The sequence below is a fragment of the Lacerta agilis genome, chromosome 13, assembly GCF_009819535.1.
Source record: "Lacerta agilis isolate rLacAgi1 chromosome 13, rLacAgi1.pri, whole genome shotgun sequence".
In the NCBI taxonomy this organism is placed as follows: domain Eukaryota; kingdom Metazoa; phylum Chordata; class Lepidosauria; order Squamata; family Lacertidae; genus Lacerta; species Lacerta agilis.
The window spans coordinates 24,410,993-24,438,354 of NC_046324.1; the positions used below are offsets into that span (position 1 = coordinate 24,410,993).

Genomic DNA, 27,362 nt, shown 5'->3' on the forward strand with positions numbered 1-27,362 from the left:
CCCCTAGACCCTTCTTCCACCCTTTCCTTGGGAGTTTGGGTTCCCTGAGACACAACTATATTGAAATCAATTAATAGCCCTACGATGGCCTCCAAGCATTCAAGGGAAAGGAAGAGTCGCACGTCTCTCACTCTGCATCAAAAGCTAGAAATGATTCAGCTCAGTGAAGAAGGCATGTCGAAAGCTGAGATTGCCCGAAGGCTAGGCCTCTTGCGCCAAACGGTCAGCCAAGTTGTGAATGCAAAAGAGAAGTTCCTGAAGGAAATTCAAAGCGCCGCCCCGGTGAACACGCGAGTGATAAGGAAGAGGAACAGCCTTATTGCTGATATGGAGAAAGTGTTAGTGGTCTGGATAGAAGATCAAACCCGCCACAACGTTTGCTTAAATTAAGCCAAAGCCTAATCCAGAGCAAAGCTCTCACGCTCCTCAATTCCATGAAGGCCGAGAGAGGCGAGGAAGCTGCAGAAGACAAGTTTGAAGCTAGCAGAGGTTGGTTCATGAGGTTTAAGGAAAGAAGCCACCTCCATAACACAAAAGGGCAAGCTGAAACAGCAAGCGCTGATGTAGAGGCTGCAGCAAGCTATCCAGAAGTTGTAGCTAAGATTATGGATGGAGGTGGTTACGCTAAACGACAGGAGTTGCTCCTTATTGCTGAAATTTCAACAAAGGATTTAGAATATTACATAAACTTAGTTGATAAAGCAGCAGCAGGCTTTGAGAGGATTGACCCCAGTTTTGAAAGAAGTTCCACTGTGCGTAAGATGCTATCAAACAGCATTGGATGCTACAGAGAAATCTTTCGTGAAAGGAAGAGACAATCAATGCGGCAAACTTCACTGTTGTCTTATTTTAAGAAATTGCCACAGCCACCCCAGGCTTCAGCGATCACCAAGGTGATCCGTCAGCAGCCATCAACATTGAAGCACGGCCCTCCACCAGCAAAAAGATTACGACACGCTGAAGGCTCAGGTGATGGTTAGCATTTTTTAGCAATAAAGTATTTTTAAATTAAGTCATGTACATTGGGATTTTAAAAAAACAACAACAACATCAACACTATTGCACACTCAATAGACTACAGTATAGTGTAAACGTAAGTTTTATATGCACTGGGAAACAAAAAAAATGGTGTGACTCAATTTATTGCGATATTCACTTAATTGCGGTGGTCTGGAAATGAACCTGCAATATCTCCAAGGTATGCCTGTACTGAGTAATAGTACCGGTAGTTCCTTTGCTCCAACCTACCAGTTTGTCTCCACACACATGCTTGGTCGACTCATTTGCATTCTTTAATTCCCCATTACTTTGGCCCCTTTCCGTTGTTGCTAGGCAGTTGCTTCATGCACGCTTTTACCCCAGTGGCCAACTAATGCTAAACTGTGCCTGAGAGGAAACTAATAGTCAAAAAATAAGAATAATTGTAACCTGAACACAGTTGCATCAACCCTTTCTCCTCTGTTTCCCTCCCCCCTACAGTATACATTGTGCCATCTGATGTCCAGATATTTATATGCATTATATTATTAGAAGTATAGCTATTTTCTTTTAGATCATCTTTTACAGGAGACAGGGTTCGTAAATATAATACATAAAATTTCCATTCTTAATATATTGAAAAGGATAGCTACATTTAAACAATATAAGTTGATTGAAGTATTGTTGTTGTTGTTGTTCAGTCCTTGAGTCGTGTCTGACAATTTGTGACCCCATGGACCAGAGCACGCCAGGCACACCTATCCTTCACTGCCTCTCGCAGTTTGGCCAAACTCATGTTAGTAGCTTCGAGAACACTGTCCAACCATCTCATCCTCTGTCGTCCCCTTCTCCTTGTGCCCTCCATCTTTCCCAACATCAGGGTCTTTTCTAGGGAGTCTTCTCTTCTCATGAGGTGGACAAAGTACTGGAGCCTCAACTTCAGGATCTGTCCTTCCAGTGAGCACTCAGGGCTGATTTCTTTGAGAATGGATAGGTTTGATCTTCTTGCAGTCCATGGGACTCTCCAGAGTCTCCTCCAGCACCATAATTCAAAAGCATCAATTCTTCGGCGATCAGCCTTCTGTATGGTCCAGCTCTCACTTCCGTACATTACTACTGGGAAAACCATAGCTTTAACTATACGGACCACATACACATATATATGTAAGTCACTTACCTTTGTGTGCTAAGTGACCAGCAAATTTAATAAAGAATCATTATATCTTGTGATGAACATTAGAAAATTGAACAATATGAAAGCCAGTGTGGTGTAGTGGTTAGTTAAGAGACTAGGCCGTAGGAGACCAGGCTTCAAATTTCCACACAGCCATGAAGCTCACTGGCTGAATTGGACCAGCCATTCTTCCAGTCTAACCTACCTCATAGGGTTGTTGTGAGGATAAAACAGGAGTGGATGGAGACCCAGGTATGATGAATGTAACAAGTAATTAAATAAATGACATAGGTAGGGGGTCAGATTTCAGTGTGAGGGCTTTGCCCTGGATTACATTAAGTATTTTGATGCAGTGGTACCTTGATTCTCGAATGTAATCCATTCCGAAAGTCTGTTCAACTTCCAAAATGTTCAAAAAACAAAGCATGGCTCCTGATTGGTGTAGGCGCCCCAGAAACAATAGCCGACAGCCAAATTGGATGTTGGGCTTCTGAAAAACGTTTGAAAACCAGAACACTTACTTCTGGGTTTTCGGCGTTCGGGAGCCGATTTGTTCGTCAACTAAGCCGTTTGAGAACCAAGGTTCCACTGTACTTCCCATTGCATGGTTGTGCTGGGCAGTCTTGAATTTGTGCCCCAGAATCCCCAGAACATAACAAGAGCCCTGTTAGACCAGGGCAAAGGCCCATTTAGTCAAAAGCAGCACATGAGTACAACAGTCGGGCTGGGTGATGTAGCGATATGTCGTCCAAAATCAGTTTGAAGTCCACATCATGGTCACAGTTTCCTAATATTCGACATGGTGCTATATCGAGATTGTGATATGTGTGTGTGTGTGCTATGTAAAAAAATTGTGACGTGGGCAAAACCGTGAAGCTGGTCATCACTTCTGTCATGATTCCTGCCACCCCCGTTGTTCTGTGCTATAAAATAACAGTTATAACAATATGGAAAAATATAAGTAAAAATGTTTTCTTTTAAGATCCCTAAGTAGGAGCAGTTGCCAGGGCATTCACTCTACATCATTCCATCCTTATTTCAGACATCATGAAATATCGATAAATTGTGGTCTTTAGGTCGTGATATATCACGATGTTGAAAACCAGACATCGCTCAGCCCTATGCAACAGCCCTCTCCTCATCTGTGTTTATTCAGCATCTGGCATTCAGAGGGATTCTGCCTTTGACAAGAGAAGTACAATAGCCATTGATAGCCTTATTGCACTTCATGAATGTTGCAGAAGATCCTAGAGCACATATATAACAGTGGAGGTAGTGTTCTGTAGTGGTTAGAGTGCTGGGCTAGGACCTGGGAGACCAGGGTTCGAAACTCAACTCAGCCACGAAGCTCACAAGGTGTTTTTTGACCAGCCACTGCGTCTCAGCCCAACCTACCTCAAATACCCTTTTAAAATGTGTTGGGGTGGGGAGGGAGGTTTAGCGGGTTGTTCTTATTTTTATTATGTATTTTGTGTTTTTATATTGTGATTTTATGTTGTAACTGAGACCTGCAGGTATAGGGCAGTATACAAATATAATAATAATAATAATAATAATAATAATAATAATAATAATGTGGAAAGAAGTATGGGACATAAATGTAGTTTACCTAAGTGCTGAGTGCAGGTGTCTCCTCAGAAGCAAATCTTATTTTGTTGGGGTTTACTTCCGTGTAAGTGGAGTTAGGACTGCAGCTGTCAGACTGTACACTTTGGACTCAAGCTGTGCGAGTCTAGGAACTGCCATTTCTGACCCACAAGTCCTCACTTTTGCTCTGTCACACCTCTTTTACTTGGAGTAAATACAACACAAAGTTTCTACTCTCCCCACCCCCTTTTGTTTTGGCAGGGAGCTTGTGTCTTTTAAAAAGTCCATGGCAAGCAGAAATTATTTACGACAAGATTCAGGATCAGCACGACTCAAGAGGAGCAATCATTCCAAGAATCTGTTCACCCAATTTGACCCATAGCTGTCAACTTTTCCCTTTTCTTGCGAGGAATCCTATTCGGAATAAGGGAATTTCCCTTTAAAAAAGGGAAAAGTTGACAGCTATGATTTGGCCTTCAGAGTGCAAAGTGAATTATACCACGAGAGACAAGTGCCTATATGCCTTATTACACTGAGGCTTGTTACACATTACCAGCTTAAAACTCAGCTAGGTTGTTCTTTTTCCTCAATTTGGATTGAAGCTGGCTTGAGGGGGAAATGCAGCAAAATGCAGTGTGTGTGTGTATCCAAGAGAACAGGATGCAATATGGAAGTGTGCACGAAAGCTCATACCAAGCTCATACCAAGCTCATACCACACGAAAGCTCATACCAAGAACAAACTTAGTTGGTCTCTAAGGTGCAACTGGAAGGAATTTTTTATTTTATTTTGTTTAGACACGGATTGTAGCTCATGTTATGTGTGCACCACTTTCCAGACCAGCAGTGGGAGCACACCGGATGCAGAGTAAACAGAAATATATGCACGCAGTCTGAATTTGTTCCTTGGAGGTTCTCCCAGCTACTTTCATTACTTCTCTTCCTTCTTAATTGTTCTGGCATGACATTTGGCTCTGGTTAGGACACTACTGCAAAACTTCCACGGTAATCACAATTTGCTTCTTCTAGCATCTGTGCAATGCTTTTAATTAGGTTGATGCTTTTATGGGACCTTTATTTATTGACAAGATTAATCTAGAAAATAGAAAAGCAATGCTCATCCTAAATCTTATATCAAATTTCTGCAGTTCGTTATGCTTTTTTGTAATTAAAAAGTAGGTATACCAAATATTAAACAGAAGATTTCATGTTAGAAAACATTGGAAAAATAAATAAATAAAAAAAGTAAAAATTGTCCAGTAGCACCTTAGAGACCTACCTGAAATTGGAAAAAGAAGTACTGTAAAAAGAAGTATATGTAAGAGTACCAACTCTGTCCTATAGGTTCAGGTGCACACACATTGGTGTATCCTATAGGGTCAAGGCAGCTTACAGCACTATAGTGGTTAAGTGTGTTGGACTAGGACCTGGGAGACCAGGGTTCAATCTCCATTTGGTTATGAAGCTCACTGGCTGGCCTTGGGCTGGTCACTGTCTCTCATCCTAATCTACCTTACATGGTTTCTGTGAGGATAACACGAGAAGGAAGAAAACTGTGCATATCTCCTTGTTCTCCTTGCAGGAAAGGTAGCATATAAATGCAATGAGACATTTCTAAATAAACGCATATTTGCCCCCTGTAAAAATCCTTCCTGTCATCTAGGAAATGGCACTGAAAGAAATGCATAAAGCGGTTGTAGCCTGGCAAGGGAAAACATACCAGGTCAGTTGTGTTGACAAATAGGAGGTGCAACATGATATTGGATCATCCAGCCACCTTGGCACAACATCACAAAATGCACCTATTTTTACCTCACCTGTGGCTTGCAGTATCAGTTCGTTAAAGAAAAGATCTAAAACGGGTGTAGGGAGGATGCTGTTGTACTCAGGTTCTGCTTGTGGGCTTCCCTTTGGTTAGCCTCTGAGAACAGAGTGCTGGACTGGATGTGCTCCCTTTGGCCTGATCTAGCAGCCAGACTCTTCTTGTTCTTAAAATCCTGAAGATATTTGGCTATGGCCAAAACAATAGCAAAGTCTCCCTGAAAAGGGCATTCCTGTTATGCTTCAGGCATTGGACTCCTCATCAGAGGAGGAACAGGAGGACTCAACCCCAGAAAGTGTGTTTTAAGTAGTCCAACCAGAAGCATGGATAATGCAGGCTAAGCTCTGTCTGTACAGGAGAGGCCACAGGGGGCAAATCAGCCTGAGTTGACAAAAGACATTTCTTTGGGCACAGAGACTTCTTGAGTCTTCTGGATCCAGGAGCAGTACCCCCAAGCTGCACCAGAGATCCTTATGAGTGTGTGCAACCCATCCCACAGCTCATTGACATTCAGCTGTTCACCCTCAACCGATCCCCTCCTTAGACCCTAAGGAAAAAAGCACCTCTGCAGAGCAGCTCGAGTCCATGTAATGTTCTGGAGCTGTGATTGGTGCCAAGTCAATTTGTGCCACCGAAGAAGACGCAACAGCAAAGAAGCACAGCTGATGCGCCTTACTTTAAGTCTCCTAAAATAAAGGAAATTATAGGAATTTAAAAATCTACCTGAGAAACGAGCCAGATCAGTGGTCCATACAGCGCAGTACTGTCTAGACTGGCTCTAGGGTTTCAGGCACGAGGGTTTTCCAAACCCTTCCTGGACACGGCGGGGATTGAACCTGATACTTTATGCCGCTGTTCTTGTCCCAGAAACAAGTTGCCTTGTTCGGGTACTTGTTGTAACTCACTATTCATTCATTCATTTTTCATCGAGTCAGTACAGTATTGTCAACGCTGATTCCTGGGAACGATAGGAAGCACCCCGGGAGATTTGGAAGGGGGGGAATTGAACCTGTGTGTGTGTCCCGTTTTGCATGCGAGATCTGCCGCTCTGCTGCACCGGCTCTTCCCGGGCTGCTCTGGCCCCGGAGCGCGCCTTTCGCGGCCCCTCCCTGCCGCAATTTCCCACGCATTCCGGGCAAAGTAAGGGCAGGAAAGCTTGGCTGAGGCTTCACCCCTCCACAACGTCCATGCGCACGGCTCTGGGCACATGCGCCCTGCGCTAAGCCGGATCCCTTCGCTCGTCGGGGGAGGACCCTCCGCCCTCTTGCATCGCTGAGCCGCTTCTCTCCCCGCCTAGTTCTTTAAAGCGCCCAGGAGGCGAGCGCTCGCCTCGGCACAGGAGCAGCAGCCGCAGTAAACGCCGCCCAGAAGGTGGCGGAGCGCCCAAGCAGCTTCCCAGAACCCCGGAAGGTGCAGAGCGAGCCGGCGCCTGCTTTGCCCCGGGCTCCTCCGCTCGGCTTCCGAGCCGCAAGGGGGGAGCGCGCCCAGCGCAGGGCAAGAGGAGCTGAGCGGGGCTCGGCGGGCGGAGGCAGCGCGGCGCTTTCGCGGGCAGCCTCCTCGGAGCGCACGAGAGAGACCATGCCGAAGAAGAAGCCCATGCCCATCCAGCTCCACCCCGCGCCCGACGGCTCCGCCATCAACGGGACCAGCGCGGCCGAGTGAGTCAGGCTGTGGGGACGGAGGGGGAGGCAAGCGGAGCGGCGGCGGCAGCCGGGGCCGGGCTGGGTGCCTTCGCCGGGCCGCCCTGGTGCTTCCCTGCCCTCGGAGCGCGCTGCCCCCTTGGGAGGGTTTCTTCTTTCCCCGGACTTCGGTGGAAGATGGAGGCGCGGAGGGAACTTGGAGGGGGGGAGAGAGAGACGCCCGGCGGAAATCCAGGAGCCTCTCGTTTCCTTTCGCATTAATAGTTGCTTTTAAAGTGGTTGTTCGAAACTGTAGGCTGAAGAGCACACAAATATTCTTGTGGGTTAGGGCTCGTGTGTAGGGGTCTTTTCAAAGAAAGGGAGGAAATGAGTGAATGGACTACTGAGACTCGGAATCTGCTCTTATTAAACCACTTTTTTTTCTAAAGAGGAAATTATGGCTGGAGGTTAAGTTGTAAACTGCCCTAGTGCAAGGACTCGCTATTTCAGCCTAGCTACAGGTTTCTCTGCTGAAGACCGTTGTAGCGGACTTTCCGGAATGTTTTGTAGCTGCTGCATCGCTAAAAGCAGCGCCTGTGAAAAATAGACACTTTTAAAAATTTATTTGTGAGTTGGCAGAGCCTTTCCGCACCCTCCAGGTTGCAGTGACAGTTTTGTGGCCGCCAAAACTGCATTAATTGTTTGCAGGAGATGTTACTTAAACGCGCAAGTAAGACACCTGCAATAATATGTTTGCATAACCCCACGGAATCGCCATACTGTGCTGTTGCTATGCTGACTACAGACTATTCCAACAAAGTGGATGTTCTCTGACATCTCCAGATAACAGAACTGAAGATGTTCTTCTGTTTGCACATCACAATCCGGGCGCTGGGGATGAAGGGTGGAGTGTGGGATGAAACAGCTCATTGCCTTAGCCTCTCATTTGAAATGGTGCCAAGATGTTTGCATTAATCAAAACTACTGCCTTTGATCGTCAGGATTACCTGTGAATTGACAACTCTGAGTGCCTGGAAAGTTCTATATTGAAGCCTTCTGCCTAGTGAAGGGTGGGGGAATGAATAACACAAGTACAACAGGTCCCCAATTTCCTCTCCATTGCTGTGCTGAGATGTACGCAATGGAATTCACAGAATCCGATATTGTATTTCCAAACTCTGATACAAACTGACACTTTCAGGATTGACAGGAAAATTTTTGGGGGGGGGCGTGCTAATTGGAATTTATCAGCTGGCTTTTGTACTTTCGGAATGCTCTCTCATAGTCCCAGGGTCAAAAAAGCTTATAAACCTGCATTTAGAAATGCAAGGTTAAAAGTAAAAATGCAATTTTAAAAGTATGTACTTTTAATACAGTTTTCCTTTAGTTTTTCTTAATCGCAGATTGATGTAGAAACCGTACACAACAGAATCATGCAAAAGTGACACTGTCCAGACATGGATTGATTCAGCCTTTCCTAAAGTGAGAGCTCTGTTGTTGTTTTGTCAGGGTCCTATAATCCTTTTCCATTTTTCATACATGTACATGAATTGTTGTTGGTCATAACCACCCACACTATGTCTTTACATCCACGAGTCCATTTTTAAATTATTCCTGTATATGTAGAAAAATGTTGCGGGTGGCGCTGTGGGTTAAACCACAGAGCCTAGGGCTTTGCTGATCAGAAAGTTGGCAGTTCAAATCCCCGCGAAGGGGTGAGCTCCCGTTGCTCGGTCCCATCTCCTGCCCGCCTAGCAGTTCGAAAGCACGTCAAAAGTGCAAGTAGATAGGTAAACAGCGGGAAGGTAAACGGCATTTCTGTGTGCTGCTCTGGTTCACCAGAAGTGGCTTTGTCATGCTGGCCACATGACCCGGAAGCTGTACGCTGGCTCCCTCGGCCAGTAAAGCAAGATGAGCGCCGCAACCCCAGAGTCGGACACGACTGGACCTAATGGTCAGGGGTCCCTTTACCTTTATCCATACAGCTCTTCAAAGTGAGAGGCTCCCCTCAGAAAGGCAGGGTGACACCAATTGTAAGCTTTTATTTTTATTTTAAAAATTATTTTTCTTTTCTCTTTTCTGTATTCTATTCTCGAAAACAACAATAAAAAATTGCTGTGCTATAGAAAGGCAGGGTAGATTTTTTTTCTTATTTATTTGTAAAGTTCTATCTCTACCACCATATCATAAAATATCCGGGCATTTTTCAATGTGAAAACATACAATACCATTTTAAAATTATATAGATAGATAGATAGATAGATAGATAACATCAAGGTGACTTGCTATTCAAAATAAAGATTAAACAGCTGCAAATAACAATATTTATTTTAAAATCCACACCAGACCTTTTCTGGTGTGCCATTTCCCCCTTCAGAATACTTCCACAAGTAATCACAGTGGCAAAAATTGTGCCAAGGTCAATGGAACAATGAATCAGTCTTCTGGAAATGGTCAAATGCTATTGAGAATTGAACATAGGTTCTGACTCAACCCGTGTGCAAACTCAGGCTGCTAAGTAAGCTTAGCAGACCTGAGATAAAAAGGGTAGGACCTCTTATCAGTTAGTTACTAGGGTAGGATGAGGAAGTAGAAGGCAAAAGTGGGTTTCACAATGAAGGAAGGAAGGAAGTGCTGAGCTACTGTAAGAAGCTGGTGCTAATTTAACATTCTTAAATGGTCTGTAGTCATTTGGGTGATGTTTGGGATGGCCAAGTTTGCAAATGTCAGCAAATTGTTCAGGATGGTGAAAACCCAAGCGGAATCTGGAAAGCTCCAGGACGATCCGCCTATATTGTGTGAGTGGGTAACAAAATGGCAAATGAGGTTAAGTGTAAGTTAATTGCAAAGCCAGACATCCTGGAGAGTGAAGTTAAATGGGCCTTAGAAAGCCTCGCTAACAACAAGGCCAGTGGAAGTGATGATATTCCAGCTGAACTATTTAAAATTTTAAAAGATGATGCTGTTAAGGTGCTACACTCAATATGCCAGCAAATTTGGAAAACTCAGCAGTGGCCAGAGGATTGGAGAAGATCAGTCTACATCCCAATCCCAAAGAAGGGCAGTGCCAAAGAATGCTCCAACTACCGCACAATTGCACTCATTTCACACGCTAGCAAGGTTATGCTTAAAATTCTACAAGGCAGGCTTAAGCAGTATGTGGACCGAGAACTCCCAGAAGTGCAAGCTGGATTTCGAAGGGGCAGAGGAACCAGAGACCAAATTGCAAACATGCGCTGGATTATGGAGAAAGCTAGAGAGTTCCAGAAAAACATCTACTTCTGCTTCATTGACTACGCAAAAGCATTTGACTGTGTCGACCACAGCAAACTATGGCAAGTTCTTAAAGAAATGGGAGTGCCGGATCACCTCATTTGTCTCCTGAGAAATCTCTATGTGGGACAAGAAGCTACAGTTAGAACTGGATATGGAACAACTGATTGGTTCAAAATTGGGAAAGGAGTACGACAAGGCTGTATATTGTCTCCCTGCTTATTTAACTTATATGCAGAATTCATCATGCGAAAGGCTGGACTGGATGAATCCCAAACCGGAATTAAGATTGCCGGAAAAAATATCAACAACCTCAGATATGCTGATGATACTACCCTGATGGCAGAAAGTGAGGAAGAATTAAAGAACCTTTTAATGAGGGTGAAAGAAGAGAGCGCAAAATATGGTCTGAAGCTCAACATCAAAAAAACTAAGATCATGGCCACTGGTCCCATCACCTCCTGGCAAATAGAAGGGGAAGAAATGGAGGCAGTGAGAGATTTCACTTTCTTGGGTTCCATGATCACTGCAGATGGTGACAGCAGTCACGAAATTAGAAGACGCCTGCTTCTTGGGAGAAAAGCAATGACAAACCTAGACAACATCTTAAAAAGCAAAGACATCACCTTGCCGACAAAGGTCCGTATAGTTAAAGCTATGGTTTTCCCAGTAGTAATGTACGGAAGTGAGAGCTGGACCATAAAGAAGGCTGATCGCCGAAGAATTGATGCTTTTGAATTATGGTGCTGGAGGAGACTCTTGAGAGTCCCATGGACTGCAAGAAGATCAAACCTATCCATTCTCAAAGAAATCAGCCCTGAGTGCTCACTAGAAGGACAGATCCTGAAGTTGAGGCTCCAGTACTTTGGCCACCTCATGAGAAGAGAAGACTCCCTAGAAAAGACCCTGATGTTGGGAAAGATGGAGGGCACAAGGAGAAGGGGACGACAGAGGATGAGATGGTTGGACAGTGTTCTCGAAGCTACTAACATGAGTTTGGCCAAACTGCGGGAGGCAGTGAAGGATAGGCGTGCCTGGCGTGCTCTGGTCCATGGGGTCACGAAGAGTCGGACACGACTGAACGACTGAACAACAACAACAAATTGCAAAGTGATGCGCGTTCAGATAGACTGATGGGCTCTGGTGGTGCCTGACCTTGATAGAGATATTGGGGGAAATGGTGGATAGCTCAGTGAGAGTGCCAGTTTGGTACCCGGCTGAAATGAGTGAGACAAATTCTGTGCTGGGAAGTATTAGGAAGCTGGATGAAAACACAGCCGGTGTCATTCTGCCTTGATGGCGCAGCTTGTGTTTGGAATTCTTTGTGCAGTTCTGGTTGCCTGCTCTCAAAAGGGATATCTTAGTTCTAGAAAAAGGTGGAAAAGAGGGCAACCAAACACCATCAAAAGGTTGGAGCACTTTTCCAATGCAGATGGGCTAAATAATGTTGGACATATTAATTTGGGGGGAGACTAAACAGAAGTCATAAGAGAGGTTTATAAAATGATGTATTGCGTAGGATAGAATAGGTAGATACATGGAGTGGATAGAGAAACACTTTTCTCAATTTCTCAGAACTTTAGAACTTGTAGCCACCCAGTGCAAATGATATATAGCAGGCACGTCCAACTCTCTAGAGAATGCAATCTACTCCCAGTGTAATAAAACTGGCAGTGATCTACCCATTGCTACCCATTGTCATTGCCAATAGTTCTTAAGCTTTTGGGGGGGTTGGGGACCAGAGTTGTTCAGCTTTTGCTTTTTTTTTTAGGAGGATGACCAGAGGTCAGAGTTGTTCAGCTTTTTTTAGGAGGGGAATACCACACTTGTTGACGGAGGAAATACAAGCTGTCTCAGCAGCGATGTTAATTAGCGCCAGGGGCAGGGTGCGTGGAGATCGCTCAGGAGCAACCGGGTGAACACTTTCAAATATCCCGCGATCGACCTGGGACATCCCGGCAATCTACCTGTCGATCGTGGCCGACTGGTTGGACATTGCTGATATATAGTATCTTGGGAGGGGGGGGATCTTCATACAATGCGTTATGTCTACCTGGAAAATGCTGGTGTGGAATGTATAACAGAGACCTGGTTTGCTTAAGGGGTTCAGGCTGAGCCTCTCAGATTGGGGTGCTGCATAAGCCTTTGCTTGAGTGTTGAAGAGGTGGGGTTTCTATGGTCCATCTCCTTTGTCAGATACCCACTTCAGGAATTGTTTGGTTCTCCGTGTCTGTGCCTATTGTTGTTACGTATTTATTTATACCCCACCTTTCCCTCTGACGAGATTCAAGGCAGCTTACAGATAAAAGCTAGAGTCACTAAAAACATAGGAAAACCAATCATTAAAAAGCAATTACCGTAAACATTAATAGAATTAAAACTATATACATATATACAATCGTGATGAAAACTTACAAACAGTTACAATAAAAACAGCTCGTCAGCAGCCGTTTCATTAAAAGCAGTCAATTCCAAAAGCCTGTGGGAACAGAGGTTTTCACCTGCTGGCAGAAGGACAACAAGGAGGGAGCCAGTCTAGCTTTTGTAGGGAGGGTGTTCCAGAGTCTGGGAGCAGCCACCAAGAAGGCCCTTTTCCTCGTCCCTGCCAGTTGTGGCAGTCTGTGGTAATGGACAAATCACTATTTGATCAGGTCTGGGCTGTCTGCTGCAATTAAGCTCCATAGATGTGGAGGACCAGTTTTAATGGTTTGACCCTGAAGACTGGTAGACCCTCAGAAATTCCCACAGATGAAGCCAACAGTCTTACTGAGGCCATAGCCTACTCCTGGATCAGGAGGTGACCTGGGTCATTGAGACAACTGCATCCTAATGTTATTAGCCAAGCTATAGAGTCAATTTAGCTCTTTGGTTTTTAGCTCTCCACCATATCAATGAAACTGCAAGGTTGACTGTTGGAGAGCAGATGGTGGAAAACTCAAAGGGAATATGATCAAGCACAGAGTAGCGCCCATTTTAGAGCTTATACTACTGCTGTGGAGAAAGCTCACTTCACCACCACCATTGATTTTGCACAAGGCCAGCAAATGCAGCTCTTCTCAGTGGTGAAAGGCCTGTGCTGCAGAAGTCCAATGGATCAACCTGTTTAACTCTCAAAGGCCCCATAGGTGCCTTCTGCAGATGAGATCACTCATGTCAGCTCTGGCATAGTTTTGACAGAATCTGAGAAAGATACAGCTAGAACACTGTCTGGCCCTGTTATGAATTATTTTTAGCTTGAACAGCCTGAGGATGCTGATAAGTTGCTTAGAGCGTTGAGACATCATGCTTGCTTGTTGGATCCTTACCTTTCCTAGCCCAGTGCCAGGTTAACAACCAGAGTAGGCAAATGCTTTTGTGCTTCTGGTGTAAAGATGTTGGAGAGGGCTGGCTCTGCATTTTAACTTGCCAAATTTATGACCACCCACCGGTGCTGCCTTTTAAAAATCATTTTCATGGTATGCTTCATTCAGGAGGGAAAGAAAGTATTTTTCGTTCTTTAGACCAGCCTTTCCCAATCTGGTGTGCAGCGGGCTGCTGAGACTGCTGGGAGTTGTAGTCCAAAACGTCTGAAGGGCACCAGGTTGGGGAAGGCTGCCTAGTGTAGTCGTTGGATAGGAATGTGTTGATTTTATTTGGAGAGCTTTAATTATGCAGCTCAGAGTTGGTAACGCCAGAGATAAAACTAGGCCAGCTCCCAACGTCTCCTTTCTATGTTGGTACTGCTCTATTATATAACATTTTTGTTGTTGCTCTCAACATCATTTTGTTCTTAATGCTTTTGCTATGCACGTCTGTTCTTCTGTTCCTCCATAAATATAATTTTGTCTTCGGTGGGAAGCATGTGCCTTGCAAGCAGCTCTCAGAGAGGCAGCTATTGCTTCAGAAGAGGCCTTGTGCTTCCGGCGAAGGGCAGGGGACTTGGGTGTAAGCAAGGTGGCCAACCTGGTGCCTTCCAGATGTAACTGGGCTGCAATTCCAAGCATCCTGGACCATTAACCATGGTACATAGGGATATAAGAAGCTGTTTTCTGCCAGGTCAGATCACTGGTCAGTCTAGCTCATTGGTCTTCAGCTGGTGGTTCTGGACCCACTAGTTGGTCGCAATCAGTGTTAGAAACTCAGATATATAAGCTAATTGCCAACAGGCACCTTAGACCTGGGTTACAGTCGCCACAGCAGAATGTCTATGGAACCATTTATTTTTACAATGAAATTTATTACATTTATTCATTTCATTTCTATATTGCTTTATACTTTAAAGAAAAACACCTCAGAGCGGTTTACAACACATTGAAACATCAAATGAAACTATCCAGAACAGAACAAAATCAAAATTCAAGGAAAATATTTCAGATCCTTCTCTAAATGACATTTCGCTTTCCCCATATTTTGTTACCTACTTAATATATTTAGCTGCCCCACAGCAGAAGTATTCTAGGACAGTGTTTTTCAACCTTTTTTGGGCAAAGGCACACTTGTTTCATGAAAAAAATCACGAGGCACACCACCATTAGAAAATGTTAAAAAAATTAACTCTGTGCCTATATTGACTATATATAAAGTAATTTTCCCACGGCACACCAGGCAACATCTCACGGCACACCAGGCAACTAGTGTGCCGCGGAACAGTGGTTGAAAAACACTGCTCTAGGAAGCCAGTGTGGTGTAGTGGTTAGAGTGACAGGCTAGGACCTGGGAGATCAGGGTTCAAATCCCCACTCAGTCTGGAAGCTCACTGGGTGACTTTGGGCTAGTCACAGCCCCTTAACCTACCTCACAGGGTTGTTGTAGGGATTAACTGAGGGGGGGGGTGAACCATGTACTCCTTGGAGAAAAAGGTGGGATATAAATGCAATAAATAAGCTGTTCTGTTTACCTGCTTAAGAAGGCTGGAGTGGCCAGCTAGATGGAGATGTCAGTCGCCAACCTGGCGTCCAAAGATCTCCACATGGTTGCAACTGGACCCATGTTAGTCACCTGGCACCTGGTTAATTTCAAATACTGGTTGCAACCTGTTCCCAGCCGGATCACAACAAGAGCACACTACCTCCATGTGAGTACATGGTGGAAGATTAAGATACGGGTTAAAAGTGGGTCCTGGGTATGAAAAGGTTGATGATACGGTACCTGATCTAGCTCAGTAATGTACTCACTGACTGGCAGCATCTCTCCAGGGTTTCAGGCAGAAGACACTCCCAGCTTTATCTGGAAATGGTGGGGATTGAACCTGGGACCTTTTGCATGCAAAGCAGATGCTTTGTCACTGACCTGCAGGATTGCCCCTGCCCCTGGGAAGGTGACAGGTCCTGATGGGAATTGCGGTTGAGTAACATCTAGTGGACACAGCTTTAGCCACCTCGGCATAAAGCATTGCTCCAATGATCTATTAATGCAGCTCCTCCTCTGTAATGCCTCTCTGAGGCTGCCAATTTCGCTTTCTTCACATCTTCCCTGAAAACCCACATTTGTGTACAAAGCCTTGGGCACCACCCCTCATACTGTAACGAAGCCTGTGTAACTGCAACAACCACACATTCTTCCCCTGTTTATGCCCTGCCTCCATTTCCTTCCTGTTTTGTCCATTGTGTCTATTTCTGGACTGTAATCCCCTTGAGGCACAGACCTGTCCTTTTGTCCATGGACAAAATTATGTATGCATGTGTATCTTTCATTTATGTTGTGTCTTTTCTCCAAAAAAGTACAAATCATTTTATCAGAATTATTTATGTCAGCATACAAATCCTTCCAAGCAGTACCAACACAGTTGTTTAAAAGAAGAAGAAGAAGAAGAAGAAAGAAGAAGAAGAAGCTATAAGGTTCCCTTAGCTTTTTATCCTTACAACACCCCTGTGAGGCTGGACATGCTGAGAGATTGTGATCCACCCATAGCTGCCTAGTTTGCTTTGTGGCTGTGTGAGAATCTGAACATGCGTCTACTTAGTCCCTAGTGGGGTGTGTGGGTGGGGGGGGGGAGAGAGAGAGAGAGAGAGAGAGAGAGCTGCCCTAAGGTTAACACATCATGCATCTGATAGAGTGTACTTTAGTTCACAGAAAGCTTGTGCTTATAACACATTGGTTAATTCTTCAGGTGCCAAATGAGTCCATTTAGTAAAATGACAGTCTCTCTTTTCATCATCTCCTGTCTCTAAAATGGCCTCACTTACATTTTTGTCTTCTAAGTGCTTATTGCCTTGAGAGAAAAAAACCCCATCTAGTTTGTTTAAAACAGTCTCCTTTTCCATTCCCTACTGATGATATGTTAACCAGTCCACCCTGGTTGTGCCAGGGTGTACTTTGCAAGCAGGGCATTATGAATTTAGCATAATTCCAAGCTAATGGTGGAACTGTGTGTTATTAAATGCGCTTTTCAAATCCACCTTAAATCCCTATTCAGTTCCAAGCACAGATTGGCAGGCCAGCTTTCCAATCTACCCCCAGGAGAAATAAAATATTCTCATCAGTGTCCATTTTAATTATAAAGAACTAGGTAGAAATGTACAAGGGAAAGTGTGTTGGCAGTGTTTCTTAACCCTTATATGTGTTGCCACATGAGATTCTTTAAAATTGAAATTTATGAGCAATTATTTACTGTATGTTGGTGATGATGCAAAAAAAAAGGAGGGGGAATCATCTCCAGGCATCATTCACCAGGGTAACCTCTAAGACAAGTTCTGGATTCAGGAAGCATGTTGCCTCCCTTGGGTGCAAGGGCTCCTGGGTTCAACCTGCAGGCAACGCCATTCATAGAATAATGGAATTGTAGAGTTGGATGGGACCACAAGGGTCATCTAGTCCAACCCCCTGCAGTGCAAGAATCTTTTGCCCAACATAGGGCTCGAACCCATGACCCTGAGATTAAGAGTCTCATGCTGTACAGACTGAGAAAAGATTTGTGTTTGATATTTGGATACATATCTGTGTGATAACACGAACCATTTTGATGCGTTTTCATGTTGTTAAATTGCACTGGAAGGAAATCCACTGTTGGGAGATAAGTACACATTTTTTAGATACAGAGGACCAGCGTTAGAAACTGAGATATGAAAGCTAGGAGCTAAATGGCACCTTAAACCTAGGTTATGGACGCAACAACGGAATGTCTAGGCACAGTTTTTTATAACAAGAATACAAAGCTGAAAATGAATGAACTGCAGCTGAAATATTATGTTCATTTTTCACATGGTCTAGTCCTTCCCCTGCCCACCTCCCCAATATTCTTAAGAGGGTCTCTTCTCCAGTCTTCAGAGAGTAGCTGGAAATGGGGAGCAGACAAAGGTCCTCCTTTCCTTCCACTCTGCAGTTTTAATCTGAAATCTTAGGTGCAGTACAGTGGTACCTTGTGTTATGGATGGGATCCGTTCCGGAGGCCCACCCGTAACGTGAAATGCCCACAACTCAAAGTGCTGTGTTTGCGCAGGCGCGCAGCGCGATTTGGCGCTTCTGCTCATACGTGAGCGGCGAAACCCGGAAGTAACCCATTCTGGTACTTCCAGGTTGCCGCGGAACGTAATGCAAAAAGACGCAACATGAAGCGGATGCAACATGAGGTATGACTGAGATACCTCTGTACCCAGAGCTCAGAAACAGCTTGAGCTAATGAAATTCCCTGTCGCAAAATATGCCTAGAACAATGGGAGTTTTGAACACTGCAGAGGACCTTTTAGGAAGGGTCAGAGCATCCTGATGTAGCACATGCTTTAGCATTCCTGAGATTTCACCCCAGTATCTCCAGATAGGACTGGGAAGGTCTGAACTCTTCAAGGGCCACTGCCAGTCAGTGTAGGCAGTGCTGGGTCAGGTAACAAAACAGTTTGACTCAGGATGAGGCAGTGCAAAGAGCAGAGGTCAACCGACCCTCCAGGGATGTGAGGGCACATTTGGAATTTTTAAAGAGTGTTGCAGGTGTGGGCAGCTGCAGAAAGTTGCAAGTGCAATCCTGCACTGTGTGTCTTTGTTGTCAATTTTTCTACTCACACATCTCTCTCTCTCTCTCTCTCTCTCACACACACACACACACACACAGAGAGAGAGAGAGAGAGAGAGAGAGAGGGGGGGGGGTAGGCAGGTAGGTCCAGGCTTCTCTACTCACTTCCAGCCCAGGGAAAGTGACTGATAAGTGTGAGGGAAGTCTTTCTGCAGTGGGCAAAAGATTGCTTTCGCCCAGCATTCTCTTCCACACCTGACAGCAGACAGACAGATGTTTCTGGAAACTCCACAGCAGGACCCAAAAGCAGCAACCTCCCCATGGTATTTTCCTGACATCTGGTATGCGGTGGTTTCTCTTGTGGCTAATTTCTCTGGCCAGAAACCACTTTCCTTTGGCAAAACCTCTTCTGCGGTGCTGGCTTCTGTCAGCTCCAGAAGATTCTGTTCCATTTTTATTCATATGCTAAGGCAGCCTTGCCAACCTGGTGCCCCTCAGATGTTTGGGAGGACAACTCTGGGGCTGATGGGAGTTGTCTTCCCAAACATCTGGAGGGGCACCAGGTTGGCAAAAGGCAGCACCAAAGACACTGGTTGAGTCTGTCAGGAAGGGAAGCATTCCTTGTGCAAGCGCTCCCCAATTAATGTTATTATTGGAACTGAATGGTGAACTTTCCCCCTGCCTTCCAAGCAGGCAAATTTCCCTTCCTTCCTCACCCCAACCGCAAAAGGGTTGCATCCCAGGACACGGTGCCTCTGAGAACCGCATGCCAGAAGTCTTTGCTGGCTGTAACCCTGCAGCAAAGCAGCAGCTGTTCGAAGGGGGAAAGGGACCATTTGCCGCTCAGAAATTCCTAGCAAACATCTGCTCTCGGATGGACGGAAGGTCTCTCTCCTACTCACAGCCCTGTCTGAACAGGAAAAGAGCAAATTCCTTTGGAACGCTGTTGGCTGGCATTCCTCAGTGACTGACACAATTTATGGCCTCTCTGAGAGATTTCATCTCTTCTTAGACATTCCACCAGGAGTGTGTGCGCATGCACTAATGTCAGGGGCAAGGAGGGCTCCAGGAAGCTGATTAGCTTAATCTTCAATCTCTGGAGGAGATTCTCCTGCAAAGCAGGCCTGGGGGGGAAATGCTTCAAATTCCTAGGAGCCAAAATGAAAACGTTAAAAGAGTCAGCTGTATATCGTCAGAGAAGAGATTTAAATGCCTGCATGCTAGTGTAGTGGATTTCCTGCAGTTAACCACTCTGGTTATGATAGAATTGTAGAGTTGGAAGGGACCCTGAGGATTGCCTAGTCCAATCCCCTGCAATGTAGGAATACGCAGCCGGGACCGAACCTGCAACCTTGGCGTTATCAGCACCACGCTCTTACCAACCGAGCTATCCAGATGGTAATGTTCAAGACAGCTTTTATTTGGTCGCAACAGTGGTTGCTGGGGAATCAACAAAAGTGGAGTCCACAGGCCTATAATTTATAAAGGCTCATATAGAGGCGTTCCCTTGCTTTAGCTTGACGCAGGTGTAGAAATTAAGCAACGTTCTTGGAAGGGAAAGCATGCCTGCGTTATCAGAGCTTGGGTGCCTGATTCAGCAGGAAGAATTCAGTGTCTGCTTTCTATCAAGCTGCTCCAAGCCTGAGATTTTTTTCCTGCACAAACCTTCTTGACACATAGAATAAGCAGATTCTCCTAACAATATCGTTTCACACACTCTTTTATTCAGTGTGTTCATCAATACATTTGCCCACTGCACTAGCATCAAAAATGTCAGAGCCCAGGTGGTAGGAGCCTGAGTAGGACCTGCTTGCTTGCCTGCCCACCCCTGCTTGCTGCTAGGTGAGAGCACAGCCTAGAGCAGGGGTCAGCAAACTTTTCCAGCAGGGGGCCGGTCCACAGTCCCTCAGACCTTGTGGGGGGCCAGACTATATTTTGAAGGGAAAAAAATGAACAAATTCCTATGCCCCGCAGATAACCCAGAGATGCATTTTAAATAAAAGCACACATTCTACTCATGTAAAAACACGCTGATTCCCGGACTGGATTGAGAAGGTGACTGGGCCGCATCCAGCCCCTGGGCCTTAGTTTGGGGACCCCTGGCCTAAGGAGCTGCGTTGCTGCTATGTGTACCCAGTTGGATGGGGGGAGGGGACCCAGGAGGAGGAGAAGGCGGTGGTCCTAGCAGAGCCTTGGTACTTATGTGGGACTTGCTCAGCTGATGGCTACTGCAGTAAAGTGGTTTTTTTTCTTTTCGGGTAGTGGTGCCAGTACAGCTCCTTGTCAAGGGTGCTAGGGATGCCTCTGCCCAGGAATGCTAGTGAAGAGGACAAGGAAGCGAAAGATCAGAAAGATCTATCTGTGTCTGAGATGTTTCCCAGGCTCCTCAAGGCTGAGCTGGCTTCTGTTATTTCTTGAGATGCTGCTCTTGAAAAGCAATTTTAAAAATTACCTTGCCCTCTTGTTTCAGCCACCATGTGGAAGCGAGCATGTATTGCTTTTCAAGATGCACGGAGCTATCTGCAGAATTTCAGAGTTTTCACTCTCCCTCACCAGCAATTTTCCCAGTTGCAATTGTTCATGCAAATGGTACTGTCAAACACCTCCTACCTTTTCAAAAACAGACAGGTGCGTAGGTGCTTTAGATGAGCACTCGTGCCTTTGCGCCTGTACCCCCAAATCTGTGTCAGTAGATTTGAAACGCAGCTAGACATGATACGATTCATGCAATTAACCATGACAATATATATACACTGTATCTTTAAAGAGCAAACTGCAGGCATGATGTAAAATTGACCACAAGAGGCAGTGATGGTCACCTGCTTATATGGCCATTCAAGGAGGATGTCTATGGAAGCCAGGTGAAAGGGGGTGTGGTTAGGGAGAGGTGTGGTCCGAAGAGAGTTCTAGGGACCAGCTCAAGACACCTGGGGGGGGGGTTCCATTTGATCCCGGAGCCTGACGGTCACCACCCATGGCCTAGCATGTTGTTCTAACTGTTGAATAACAAAGGCATAACTGGGAAAGGCCTGTTTTGCTTCTTATCTGGAGTGGGTGGGCATTAATCTCCTTGGGCCCTTAGAATGGCTTGCTAAATTGCGGAATTTGTGGAACGTGGGTTCCTCCCTTTCTTCCCTGTGTTCCATCCTACTCCTGCTTGAAGGCAACCACCCTGCACTCTGTGTGGCAGATTTGGCTTTGTTGTTATTTGCTTCTCTCTATGCCAGAGCATAGAGCACAGAGCCACAGAGCGGGTGGCGCTGTGGGTTAAACCACAGAGCCTCAGGCTTGCTGATCAGAAGGTCGGCGGTTCGAATCCCTGCGACGGGGTGAGCTCCCATTGCTCAGTCCCTGCTCCTGCATGAAAGCACGTCAAACTGCAAGTAGATAAATAGGTACCGCTCCGGTGGGAAGGTAAACGGTGTTTTCGTGCGCTGCTCTGGTTCACCAGAAGCGGCTTAGTCATGCCAGCCACATGACCCAGAAGCTGTACACCGGCTCCCTCGGCCAGTAAAGTGAGATGAGTACCGCAACCCCAGAGTCGGACACGACTGGACCTAATGGGCAGGGGTCCCTTTACCTTTACCTTATGCCAGAGCAGAAAGCTGGGAAATGGTGCATCCCCCAAAACCAGATTCAGCACAAGAACCGCGTGGCTGTTTTTCACAAACGCAACTTACACCCCGCAATTTACGGGAGAAGTTTATTTTATTTCATAAATGCACATATTATCTGTAAATAAATTGACATTCTGACCTGGAATTGCATTGCATTTTCAACCTACAGTGGCCAAAACAAACAGTTTAGAATGAAGCGTTTTAAATGTGAAGCATGGGTCAACTGTATCTGTGCAAATCTCTGCGAATGGTGCTGGCGATTTTTCTTGCATGGCTCTTGTCATTTGACCAGGATATTCTGTCTCTGGCTCCACCTGATCTTTTGCTGTGGAAGCTCCCGGGTCCTAGCTCAGCTGGCTCTGAGCCAAGGAGTTCAGCTGACCAGGTGGGCCCTGCCAGCGGATGCTCTTTCAGAAGCGTGAGCTGCTTTTTCTGCTCTCCTGCCCTGTCAGAAAACTTACAGGGCAGGAAGTGCATAATCAGATTGCACTGACATGCAAATATTTACTGCCCTGAGATAAGACAAGTGCTCTGCTCCTCCTCTTAATGAGAGCCGCTTCTAATTTTGTTTTCTGACTGTTGGGATAAAGGGGAAGAAGGCAGCTGTTTCCACCTCTACTTCTTCTTGCTTTTAGCTGATGCATCAGTTGTTTTGCAGGGTCTGTGAGAGAGGAACTCTGTTTCTTTGTTTTAAGGGGGGGGGGGGTTGGCTAGGAAAACACAATCCTCTTGCATTCTTTGTGTCCCAGGCCTGAAACAGATGCAGATTTTCTGTTTCAGGAGATGCTCGGTTTCCCGTCTTTCTGTTGTAACAGAAGGAGAGGCATGTGGCAGGTGGAACAAGGCTATTACAGGCATTTCATATATGTTGCATGAACCCTACTCCCTTTTTGTTTGTGAAATGTACTAGTCTGCAAACTTGGGAAACACATGTGGGCAGTTGTAGCTTACAACCGGTTTGCCACTACAGGGTTCACTTCTGGCCAGAAGTTAGCTAGCTACTAGTCACAACAACTGAACAGGGACAGCCACACTGAAAGCCCTGCTCGGAGTTATTGTGGAGCGGGTTTCTGAGATCTTTGGGACTTTTATTTATTTATTTTATTTCACAACCTGTAATAAAACCTCAAAGCAGCTTACTAAAAGGAGAAGCTCTCCTGCAGACCACAGTGGGTATATAAGGGATATGCCTCTGAAGAAAGCCCATTTGCTGGGTTTCACAATCAGGGAGAATGCTGTTGGACTCTGGTCCTGCCTGCAGGTTTCCCAATGGGGCATCTGGTTGGCCACTGCATGAACAGGATGCTAGACTAGACGGGCTTTGGCTTGATCTAGCAGGTAGATTAAGAGGCTGTGACTAAGTGACACACAGTGAGCTTCCTGACTGAGTGGGTATTTGAACCCTGATCTCCCAGGTCCTAATCCGAAACTCTAACCACTACACCACACTGGCTTCCCATAGTACCTCTGCTATGGGGCAACTATATAAATTAAGTAGGTAACAAAATATGGGAAAAGCAAAATGTCACTTAGAGAAGGATCTGAAATATTTTCCTTGAAGCTTGAATTTGGTTTTTTTCTGGATTATTTTATTTGATGTTTCAATGTGTTGTAAACCACTTTGGTATTTTTTCTTTAAAATATAAAGCGGTATAGAAATGAAATTAACAACAACATTTCATTGTAAAAATAAATGGCGCCTAGACATTCCGTTGTGGTGACTGTAACCCAGGTTTAAAATGCCTTTTGGCAATTAGCTTATATATCTGAATTTCTAACACTGATTATTGTTCCGCACGTGTAGACAGATTCAGCCCTTGCTTAGCCACATCCTCTTCATTTGAGCGTAGTTCTTTGTTGATACATCCTCCAAACTTCATGGATGAAGGGAAATGCAAGCTGGCCGCTGTTTTGTCGCTGGCAGGACTCACTTGGGTGCTTGGCAAATCAAGTGGCTTTTAGATCAGCTGTTGTACTTGGTAAAAGGGAGTCAGTTCAAATTCGGCAGGAAATGACTTGTAGCAACCAGAGGTGTCAGAGATCGGTGTGGACTCTGGAAGGGACGCTGCCCTCTTGTGTTTCCTTGGTTTTCCTTTCCTTTCAGTGAGCAGACACGTTTTATTTATGTGGGAAGGGTGGGCGAGGGAGAAGCGCAAGCGAGAAGCTTCCATGCAGCGTGCCCATGGTTATGTAATTGCCTTTGAATTGGCACAGATACGCATCTGAAATATTTACACAAGCTCTACAGGGTATGATTGCACGTTCTATCCGAGAACCCTTTCTGTAGTGATTGCTCACTGGAACATGAGTTAGCACTGCTGAGTCAACGGGGCCACATGGACAATGGAAGAGTTGAGTCAAAGATTAACTTGGTTTCCTGTCCCAAAGGGGTGGCTGGCTTGAATCCAGCTAGAGATATTCTTATGCACAGACTTTTCTTTTTCCTGTTCATCTTGCATCTGCTGCCACCAAACATGCAAGTTCTGCATGTCCAGTTCCGGGGAGGGGGAAGGAGGCAAGCAGAATGTGGTATTGGGTTCAGCAGGTTTTCAGATTCCTGACAATTTCAGCTTTCGGTTAAAAAGAGAGGTAAAGTGTCCGGGTCTTATGGTTGCAGATAGATGCTTGGAAGCCCGTTGGCAAAAGCTTCCGAAATCTCTGAAACTTGCAGGGAGTGAGGTGAATAGAGGATTTCTAGAATGTGTGTGTTTTCAGTATCCCACTAAGATATTTGCCCCTCCCTGTGACTAGCAAAACAATACATTCTGCAAAACAGTAAAGCTGAGGAACAAATATAAAAATAAGAGTAATTATGCCGATTTCCATGGCACACGTGACGAGAGAAACAGAATTGCCCTTCCTGTGGTGCAGAATTCAGATGACCTGGTTTAGAATGTTCATGTTTCTGGCAAGAATCTACACATTTTGACTTAGAAATTCTAAACCAGAGGTCTCCAAACTAAGGCCTGCGGGCCAAATACGGCCCGAGGGACTCATTTATCTGGCCCGTGGCGACCCCCACCGCCGGCTCTTGCCGATGTGGTGTGGCGCAGCTGCCCACTTCTGGGTCGGAGGAGCACCGGAAATAGCTTGCGCACATGCACAAGCGTTATTTCCGGTGCATACCTGGGTCAGAGGAGCCTGTGCACATGCGCACAAGTTTTTCTGGTGCTCCTCCAACCCGGAAGTGTGCCTGAAATAGCGTGTGCGCACGCATATGGGCGCGTGCTCCACCACCGTCCGGCCCACCGCACGATCAGTGCTGGATACACTGGCCCGAGGCATGGTAAGTTTGCTGACCCCTGTCCTAAACAGTTGGAGCCCTGCATACCTTGTTCCATGGGCTCGTGGAATGCCTTTTCTGTGTCTGTGCCACAATTGTGGAATGTCTTTCCCAAGAGGTGGGGATTCATCCAAGTCCCAACCTCAGCATTTCCCCAAGCCATTCTGAGATTGGTGCAGTGTATATGGTATGTTGCAATACTGTGCTAAGGATCCACAGATCGGGGGGTCCTGCTACTGCTTCTGTTCTACAGCAACTGCCACCAGAGGCAATTGCCTCACTCTTCCTAATGGTAGAGCTGGCCATGCTGAATTGCGTTGGCTCCTCCTTCTCCACTTTCTCATTTAGCAGTGGCTGTGAAGGTGACTCCAGAGTTCAGTTAATGGCTATTTCTTTGCTTTCTCTCTCTTTCTCCTCCCAGGACAAATTTGGAAGCCCTGCAAAAAAAGTTGGAAGAGTTAGAACTTGATGAGCAGCAGCGAAAACGCCTCGAGGCCTTCCTTACCCAGAAACAAAAAGTTGGGGAGCTGAAGGACGATGATTTTGAGAAAATAAGCGAGCTGGGTGCAGGAAATGGCGGGGTGGTCTTCAAAGTCTCGCACAAACCTTCTGGCCTCATTATGGCAAGGAAGGTAAGCATTGTTACTGACCTTATGGACCAGCCCTTCCCCAACCTGGTGCTCTCCAGCTGTTTTGGACTACAACTCCCATCAGTCCCAGCACAACCAGCACAAGATGAGGAAAGCTGTTTTGGCTACCTTCCCATTGAACAATTTGCCCTGTGTCTCTCCCTGTTGACCCATTCTGTAGTCTTATTTATAATTTATTTTATTAAAAAGCACGTATGTATAAACTGATTAATATTTAAAAATCTCTAAGTAATGTATAAAAACAATAAACAGTACAGTGGTACCTCAGGTTACATACGCTTCAGGTTACATATGCTTCAGGTTACATACACTTCAGGTTACAGGCTCCGCTAACCAAGAAATAACGCTTCAGGTTAAGAACTTTGCTTCAGGATAAGAACAGAAATTGTGCTCTGGCGGTGCAGCGGCAGTGGGAGGTCCCATTAGCTAAAGTGGTGCTTCAGGTTAAGAACAGTTTCAGGTTAAGAACGGACCTCCAGAACGAATTAAGTTCTTAACCCGAGGTACCAATGTATGACTAAAACAAAAAGACAACATAAAACCAGTTAAATAGTAGTACAAATTTACTTTAAACCAAATAAAATTGGGAATTCAGGGAAATGAAAGAAATAAAAACTAGGAATCCCAAAGGAGCCCGGGGCAGCAACATATCAAAACATTTATTATTATTATTATTATTATTATTATTATTATTATTATTATTATTACTTTATTCAGTACAAACTTAAAATAAAATAAATGCATGTAAAAAGCAATCAAATACCCACATAGTTATTTATTTCACAGTTGCCATAGCCAGTTTCTACCAGCTGGCAAAATCTTGAGTAAAAGTCTAGTATGTTTTTGGTATGCATCCACAGAGATCAGTCAGTACAGCCCATAATTCTGGGAGGAGGATATTCGGATCGTTGTCCTCTGTGGCTTTTAACATTCAGACTTCGCAAGGGATTCCTCCATGAAACGCAGCTTTGCAGCTCTTAGAGTCAATCTGTGTTTGGTATGACTTTTCTGCCTTCGTAGAGCACACTCTGCATCTGGGATATACTTATTTTCTTTTAAATGCCCTGGAAACTTATGGCAATTATCATTTTGCAGTTAATTCACCTGGAAATCAAGCCGGCAATCCGGAACCAGATCATCCGTGAGCTACAAGTCTTGCACGAATGTAATTCTCCCTATATTGTGGGTTTTTATGGAGCATTTTACAGTGACGGCGAGATCAGCATCTGCATGGAGCACATGGTAAGTAAGCCTTTTCTCCCCACTCCCAGCCTTTGGGCTTGTTCCCTGATTACGGTTTCTCCCATTGTGTGTCTTCTAAGATCATGAGTTGCATGGAGAGGTGGATAGCTCAGTTGGTAAAGCTTGAGACTCTTTAAGCTCAGGGTCATGGGTTTGAGCCCCACGTTGGGCAAAAGATTCCTGCATTGCAGGGG

General features: G+C 45.3%; 1 protein-coding gene across 1 annotated transcript in view; it reads left to right on the plus strand.

The window, feature by feature from the left end:
• The first annotated feature begins 7,058 nt into the window (after nucleotides 1-7,058).
• The window catches only part of MAP2K1 (mitogen-activated protein kinase kinase 1), a 40,867-nt gene continuing 20,563 nt past the window's right edge, over nucleotides 7,059-27,362 (plus strand). Inside the window, exons 1-3 of the mRNA XM_033167991.1 lie at nucleotides 7,059-7,218; nucleotides 25,698-25,908; nucleotides 27,022-27,168. Of these exons, the coding sequence (XP_033023882.1) occupies nucleotides 7,139-7,218; nucleotides 25,698-25,908; nucleotides 27,022-27,168 (438 nt within the window). The 5' untranslated portion in view covers nucleotides 7,059-7,138. The remainder of the gene's footprint in view (nucleotides 7,219-25,697; nucleotides 25,909-27,021; nucleotides 27,169-27,362) is intronic.